We start from the raw sequence: 8669 nt of genomic DNA, 5'->3' as shown, positions 1-8669 counted from the left end.
AGGATTTTGGGAGGGAAAACATGGGGCTGGGAGTCTGGACTGTGCACCATGGTCACAGCTCTGACGAAGTATGGCAGCAGAAGGAAAGCTGGGATATGAAGAGCACCTGTGCTTACTCTATTCGGAAGTTTGCCTCACCCGAACTGCCAGTCTGGGAGGTGGCTTGGGCTATGTCATTGGCCTCGACTGTTCAGCAGGCTTTTCTGGCCTGTCTGCCCATTGCTCGAGATCAACTCACCCTGGTACACCACCTGAGTCCCACTATCTCCCTGTGATGGGTGAACTTTGTGTACTGTGTCTTGGGTCCATTATATGAATTGTGAGCAGGGTTCATCTATTTTAAACACAGATGTTTACAAAATAAAGAATATTTCAAACCATAGGTGTGCATGCCTGTATGAATCCTGGGGAGACTGTGTTATTGGGACCTTGGAAGTGAGGTAGGAGGCAGGGTAAAAAACTGATAGAAGGGACCTAGGGACCCTAAAGCCACAACAGAATGACAATGGAGGTGGTGAGCTTTATCTGTCTTCCCTAGTGACACCTGCGGAAGAGGCCAAAGCCAAACCCCCACTGCCCTCCTGTGAACTCATAGCAGAAGGCTTAGGGCTGGGAGGGGGCAGAATCTTTAAAGCCAAAATGGTGGCTGTCTGCTGTGGATGGGTCAGGAAATTCTTTCCTGAGGGCATTAGGAAGGATTGAGTAATGTTTTGGATTTGCCACTGGATACCCCATGGGAGAAGAAGCAGGTTAGAACCAAGGAAGATGAGGTGCTGATGCTGTTGAGATGCAGGAGACAGACATGGGCACATGTGTAGAACGAAGAAGTGTAGTGGAAAGTTTTGGTATCTTTAAACAGTCAGTTATGTTATGTAAACATGGTCTTGTTTTAATCCCAGGTGTGGGGTGTGGGCCTCCTTCAGACTGTCCATAGCAGCAAACTATTTGCCTCGTGCAGGCTCTGAGAGGGGCTCTTGGCCAGCTGCAGATAGTTTAATTCTTAGCGCTCTGGAGAGGGCATAAATTGCCAGAGCCAGGAGAGAGACAGGGGTTGCCGAGAAAGAAGGAGGAGGCTGCTGCTGCCCCTGCTGCTCCTGGTTGCCGGTGACGCAGTTTGGCGAGAAGCTGGAGATCTCCTGAACTGAAGACTGGACTTGCCCCAAGGAACCCAGCGCCCTAACCAGCAGGAAGTAGCTAAGGGGAATGCCACCCCCTCTCCCCTGTAACCTTTCTCTCCAACTTAGTGTTGGGGTGTTGGAAGGGATTGGGGTGGAGAAGGAAGGTAGAAGCAATAAGAAGAGCAAATAAAATAGGATTAAAAGGGGCACTACAAAGAAGAAAGGAATAAAACAGCAGGGCGGTGCTCATCCCAAATCCCTGCACACAGAGAGCACTTCCCACACTCTGAATAGTCGCTTTGTTAGAGAGGGTGTTTATTTTTATGAGGTCAGCAGATAAGGAAACAGGTTCTCAGAGCGCGTTTGAAGACTTGACCGAGGGCCCCAAGCAGACAGCAGAGTTATGCCTAGAAACCAGAGTCTAGATGTAAGAAACCAGAGTCTAGATGTAAGGCGTTGGAATATCTGTGTACATGTGATTCTCTTCACCCACCTAGGCCTTCCTGTCTGCTACAACTAAGAGCCATCGCTCTGTTGCAGAAAGCCATAGGGAGCACGCCTTGTTAGTGTGTGCCCAACGCTATAGGAAAGCAGGGGCAGTGTGTGCCCTTGGAGACATTTGTTAGGAAAACCTCAACAGTTTTTCTCAACCTTGAGAAGTGAGCATCCAGGAGACCCATGAGGGCCTTAGGGTTTCTTGAAGAAGAGGAAGTAAGAAGCCATTTCTGACTCAAGACTCATGGCTTGCCTGAAGAGGGCTTGCAGAGGAGCAGTGAGCACAAGGCATCGCTCTCTCTTTGGAAGCTTGGGGTACTGGGGAGAGCTCTAGATGGAAGCGAAACCTGGCAGGTTAATATCAAGTTCTTATTTACACCACTGCTAAGTCCCTCTGACTCCATAGGGACATTTACTGGCTATAGCCAAAGGACTCTGTCACATCCCAGGACACTTGACTTCTTGCCACCATTTGTGGTTTCCAAAGACTCCATCTCCACTTGGATAATGGAAACTTGTTTTGGGGGGAGCTGTCAGCTGAGACTATGAGTCCCACACCCCTAAACAGATCAAGCTACGAGGCCGACTTGCTGGATACTCTCTGGCAAGTTGTTTCTTTGCCTCCCAACAAATCAAATCCTGAAGACTAGCTGCCTCAGCCTTGCTGACTCTGCTCTAAGGAGATGGCTCCTAATGGATATGTACTGATGAAAATTCTCTCTGGGAAACACTTGCCTTATTAAAATAGCCAGGATAAGCCTAATTGTTAGTTTTATTGATGGAGAAATCAAGTATTTCTTAAAAGTTCCTTATTTAGTTGGCCAATTCTTGACATTATGGTCTCTTCAGCCTCTGTGAGCTTCCAAGAGAGGGCCCCAATGACAACCATCAGCAGGCCAAAGATATCCCACCATACACACTGGCTTTGGAGATGTCTCAGGAGCCTATCTGGAATCACAGCTGCTTTGCCTCCCTGTGTGTTTCCTCCTGTGAGGAGATGGTCGCACATTCACACAAACCTCCTCCTGAAAGTCTCGGAGACTGAGCCTTCGTCTGAGAGGGAGGCAGGTACAATTTGTCTACCCAGAATTTACCATCTGTTCTGAGACTGCCCATCCCCCTAATCAACCACTATGCCAGGAACAACTGCATCCTCGTGACTGGTCGGGGAGTGTGGAATGGCGACAGAGATTCTAACGTAGGACATGGTACAGTGCAGGGACAAAGACCTCGGTGTTCTCCAGGACAAGGAACATCACTCACCAAAAGGCTTTCTGAGGCAATCACGGCTTCATCCCATCTGCCTGGGGCAAACTCAGGCATTCAAAGTCATTGGCTTCTAGAAAACAACACCCTCCTCCTAAAGGTCCCTTTGGTTCTGCTTGTAGAAAGCAAAGAAAGATAAAACTAGCATATATCTTAGCACTCATTTGAGTCAGGTGGACACCAGACCTGGGCATATCTGACCTCTCACAATTCAGAGACTGGTGCTCAATAAATGCATTTTTAAAAATATCTGTCAGGTAAAAACAACTTGTTAGGGCAAGTAGAAGTCAATCTTGCATGCGCCCTCCCTTCTTTCCTCCCCATTTGACCTTTAGGGCTCTGGTTTCCAGCAAGGAGTGAATTATTCACATCTGCCCATAGATATCAAATTGGCCCTTGCCAGGTTGCCAGTAGGGTGGGGCAGGAGGCGGCCTTGTTCCAGAGACTAAATAGGAGGAGTCACAGCCTTGTTCAAACAATACACAGGTGGGTGCCTGGTTTTGCTAAGTCATCCTGGGAATGCTCAAAGGCACTTTGTGAACTCCTTTCCGTCCTTCCCGGCTCCTCCTGTCTTCCTACCCACTCAGGGGACTTAAGTGGGCTCACACAGCTGGCCAGGGCTCACTGCACTTCACCATGGCTTATATTGCCAAGTCTTTCTATGATCTCAGTGCTATCAGCCTGGATGGGGAGAAGATAGATTTTAACACGTTCCGAGGCAGGGCAGTGCTGATTGAGAATGTGGCATCTCTCTGAGGAACAACTACCCGGGACTTCAACCAGCTCAATGAGTTGCAATGTCGCTTTCCCAGGCGCCTGGTGATTCTTGGCTTCCCTTGCAACCAATTTGGACATCAGGTGAGGAGTCCCTTGGGTTATACCTAAGGAGTTGATTGATGGAACTTGAGTAGGATAAAGAAAGGGGTGAGTGTGTGTGTTGAAATATCTGAAATTGAAGGGCATGCTTCATCAATCTAGGTGAGTGTGAAATGTCAAAGGGAAGTAGATATGTTCTGAGATTAAATACTGAGAGTGGCTTTTATTATTGTCTTTCCAGAATATTCTATGAGGGTTGCTACCAGGTCTCTCCATTGTGTCTTTGCTGGGTACCAGCAAAGTAACTTATTAATTATTTGCTGGATGAATGAGTGAAGAAACTAGAAGGTTAAGAATCAAACTAAGGCCAGGTGTAGTGGCACACACCTTTAATCCCAGCACTTGGGAGGAAGAGGCAAGTGGATTGCTGTGAATTGGAGGCCAGTCTGGTCTACAAAGTGAGTCTAGGACAGCCAAGGCTACCCAGAGAAATCCTGTCTCGAAAAACAAAACAAACAAACAAACAAAAAAATCATACCTGGCACGGTAAAGATGGTAAAGCAAGCATTCCTGAAGGTCCTAGAATGGTGGCTGAGGTGGAGGCTGAGGATTGATATGAATTTGAGGCCAACCCGGGTTACAGAGCAAGATCTCAAAAAACCAGCCTGCAAATGTATCTCGCTCAGTTGGTAGAGTGCTTGCTTCATATACACAAAACCGTATGATCCCAAGCATTGCATAGAACAGCTGTGGTAGCTTGTCTGTGATCCCAGCACTTGTGAAATGGAGGCAGGGAGATCAGAAAGTCAAGGTGATTCTGATCCTCTGACTATGTTTGAGGCCAGCCTGGCCTGGAGAACTTGGCTCAGACAAACAATTGGGACTAAGCTGATAACTGGGAGTCCTTAGTTCCTGCTCTCTTGGCTTTACCCTTTAATGGCTCTGATGCCCTTGTAAGAGGCACTTAGTTCTCTGTCTGAGGTTCCTCGTGTATTGATTTAATAAGCTTATTGTGAAGCTCATGGAATAAGACACATGAACGTACCTAGAAAGACTAAAGTAGTGTGAGAATGTAAACAAATTCATTATCTAGAGGCTTGTTTTTAATCAGCAAATTGAAAAGAGAACATGGGAGAAACAAAAGGTTTGCAGCGTGCGTGTGCTTCCTCTGGGCTTCACATGCACCCAGCTGTCTCTGAATAACGTGCCGGTGTTCCACAGCTTCAGCCTGTACGCCTCAAGATGTCTTTTGGGGATTCTGTGTCTAGCTTTGATTTAACAAGCAAGCCAGGCGTCCTTAAGTGGACTCTCTAATTAGAGTTCACAACTCACAGTGGCAGGAAGGGATAGCTAAGATACACACAGAAAGGATGGCTGTGATACACACAGAAAGGATGGCTGTGATACACACAGAAAGGATGGCTGAGACATATACAGGAAGGATGGCTGAGACATATACAGGAAGGATGGCTGAGATACATACAGGAAGAATGGCTGAGACATATACAGGAAGGATGGCTGAGACATATACAGGAAGGACAGTTGAGATACACACAGGAAGAATGGCTGTGACATAGGAAGGACAGTTGAGATACACACAGGAAGGATGGCTGTGACATATAAGGTGATATACGCAGGGAGGACAGCTGTGATATACACAAGGAGGATGGCTGTGATATACACAGGGAGGATGGCTGTGATATACACAGGGAGGATGGCTGTGATATACACAGGGAGGATGGCTGTGATATACACAGGAGGATGACTGTGATATACACAGGGAGGATGGCTGTGATATACACAAGGAGGATGGCTGTGATATACACAGGGAGGATGGCTGTGATATACACAAGGAGGATGACTGTGATATACACAGGGAGGATGGCTGTGATATACACAAGGAGGATGGCTGTGATATACACAAGGAGGATGACTGTGATATACGCAGGAGGACAGCTGTGATATACACAGGGAGGATGGCTGAGGTATACACAGGAAGGACGGCGGTGATAACCCAGAAAGCCATCACTATGCTTACGGTCCTTTCCTCTCAAGTCTCTTTTTAGACTTTACCAGGGAGAGACAGAAAGGGCGAAACCTCATTTGGAGGCATTTCTCAATCCAGGAGGTACCCTTGGCCTTACACCTCACTTGTGGCTGGCCAGTTGCTGGAAGGAGTCATTAACAGGAGCCAGGCAGCTATTTGCACTAGAGTTGGAAGTCTCATAGATCAGCTGGGGCTGCTTGGCAGCCTGAACCGTATTAATGGTTTTAGAAGGTCAAAGGAAGGCACTTTCTCTCAGAGGGAACTAGCTGACTCTTAGCCTGGAGATGAGGGATAGAAATTAACGTGGAATTGCTTAACAGCCTCCCTAACCCCATTCTAGAGTATTCACCCTTAGCCTAGTTAATTCATACCTGTTGGTCATTAAGTGGTTCTATTTGGAGTGGGTTCACTATTGTCACTAACTTGCTCTGCTCTCATAGCAGCTAAAAACGAAGACTCCTTTGGATGGGGTCTTTCTTCATCAAAGTCTCCTCCTCCTCCTATTTGCATTTTAGCTCTGGGACAAGGAAGGATAAAAGCTGGAGGAGGCTATAAATGTCACTCACCTGGGACTTTCACCCTTGACTCAAGAGTTGTGTAGGGTGTAGGCAAAGGATGCACTCAATATCCACAGAACCAGAAGGGCAGAGGAAAGAAAAAACGGTGGTAGGAAGTTCTTGTGTGTGTGTGTGTGTGTGTGTGTGTGTGTGTGTGTGTGTGTGTGTGTGTGTGTGTGTGTATTGTGCACATATGTGTGCCCATTTGTAGGCACACCAGTAGACGGGCAGGTTCTATGCATAAATTGAGCCCCCTTTCCTTTTATTCCCTGAACTCAAGATTCCCTAAAGCACCAAACACACTGTTAATTGCTCTGGGTGGATTAGGGTCAGAAGCAACAGTTCAAAAGTATTGACTCTTTAAGCACATTTATTTATTCATTCATTTTAATGTGTGTGTGGGTGCACATACCACAGAACACAGGTAGAAGTTAGAGGAGACCGTGTGAGAGGGGATTCTTTCCTTCAATCATGTAGCATTCCCTGGCCTCCAAAGTTCTGGACGTAGCTCAGCATTCCACCAAAGGCCATGGCTGAAGAGATGGCTCAGTGGGCAAAGGCACTGGCTACCAAGCTCCATGACCTGAGTTCAATCTTCAGAACCCAAGTGAATTCTGCAGGTTGTTCTCTGACCTCCACATGAGCAATGTGGCACTCACTAAAATAAATGTAAAAAATAAAAACCAACAACACAATGGCTGAGAGTAAGGCGAAGCAAATGTAGAACACGCATACGTGCAACACACGCATGTACACAACGGAAAGAGTGATCCTGGGAGGGAGTGTTGGAGAAGCAAAGGTTTACACTGGTGAGCCCTTGGTTTCCTCTTCCGTTTTTCACACTCTGTGTCTTTCCCTCCAGGAGAACTGTCAGAATGAAGAGATCCTGAATAGCCTCAAGTATGTCCGCCCTGGGCGTGGGTACCAGCCCACCTTCACTCTTACCCAAAAGTGTGAGGTCAACGGGCAAAACGAGCATCCTGTCTTTGCCTACCTGAAAGACAAGCTGCCTTACCCTTATGACGACCCATTCTCCCTCATGACCGACCCCAAGCTCATCATGTGGAGTCCTGTGCGCCGCTCAGATGTGGCCTGGAACTTTGAGAAGTTCCTCATAGGGCCAGAAGGAGAGCCCTTCCGTCGCTACAGCGCCGCACCTTCCAAACCATCAACATTGAGCCTGACATCAAACGGCTCCTCAAAGTTGCCATCTAGACGTGGCCTGCTCAGCCTAGGGACTTCCCACTGTTTCCAACCCCAGCTATTCTTCCTCAGGACTCAGTATACCCTAAGGAGACACCAGGGGACTGAAGCCTTCCCTTGGTATCACCCCCCTGCACTGAAGCACCTTGCCTTCCCTGTCTGTTTCCTTTAGCTCCCTCAAAGCTCTTGGGGAGTCCACTTGGGGCTCTAAGTCTGGGATAGGCTCTGGGCCTTCACAGAATGATGGCATCTTCCTAAAGCCTTATGGGAGATGTCTGAGAAGTTGTGAGGGGCCCAGAGGCAACCTACTTTAGAGTCCAATAAATGGCAGGTGTGGAAATGGCCTGGGTCTTTGTGCCTTCCTTTCTAATATACTCAAGTATCTTATTCTGTGTATGTGTGTGCACGTGTGTGGAGGTCAGAGGACAACTAGGGGAGTCACTTCTCTTCTTCTGCCTTGGGTTCCAGGGAAGGAACTCAGGTCCCTGGGCTTGCCCCCCTGAGCCATCCAGCTGGCCCTGGATCCTCATTCTTGACAGAGGTGGAGGGGTGATCACAACTGTGGTGGGATGGGGGAGCCAGAAACGCACTAAGATTTGGTAAAGTGTAACTCTGATCAAGGGGCTACCCCAATTACTGTGTGGATTAGGTTGTGATCAAGGTCTGCAGTGACAGTTGGAGTTGCAGTTTATGTGACTTTATCTCTTTTTTCCCCTCCTGCCTCCCAAGTGCTGGGATTAAAGGCATGCGCCACCACCACCTGGTTTGTGACTTTATCATTTCATGGCTCTGTCAGAACCCAGCAAAAAGAAGAAGTGATAAAGTGGAACGAAGAGAAGTAAAAGACGGCAGGTCTCTGGCTGAGAGTACTAGGAAGCTGTTAAGACTACAATCTCCAACCAGGAAGACATCTCATCATTGTGGGTCCTGGACTAATTAAACATTAACTGGCAACTTTTATGGACAGCAAGGGTGTAGAAAGTAAACAGTTACCAGGAACACAGAAACACTTTACCCTTTTTTAAAATATATATTTTAATGTATATGAGTAATCTGTCTTCACACACACCCAGAAGAGGATGTCAGATCCCATTACAGATGGTTGAGAGCCACCAAGTGGTTGCTGTGCACATATGCATGTGTGTGCATGTATGTACACACACATTC

At 47.4% G+C, this 8669-nt stretch overlaps 1 protein-coding gene across 1 annotated transcript; it reads left to right on the top strand.

The window, feature by feature from the left end:
* Positions 1-3223: 3223 nt before the first annotated feature.
* On the top strand, positions 3224-7850 carry Gpx2 (glutathione peroxidase 2). The gene is given in 3 exon segments (XM_051147906.1): positions 3224-3737; positions 7162-7449; positions 7452-7850. Coding segments are annotated over 3 exon segments (573 nt in total). The 5' UTR covers positions 3224-3515; the 3' UTR covers positions 7515-7850.
* The last annotated feature ends 819 nt before the right edge of the window (positions 7851-8669 follow it).

Source organism: Acomys russatus, chromosome 1, assembly GCF_903995435.1.
Source record: "Acomys russatus chromosome 1, mAcoRus1.1, whole genome shotgun sequence".
Taxonomy (NCBI): domain Eukaryota; kingdom Metazoa; phylum Chordata; class Mammalia; order Rodentia; family Muridae; genus Acomys; species Acomys russatus.
Note: the sequence above shows the minus strand (reverse complement) of the source record. Positions and strands in the feature narration are given on the sequence as shown.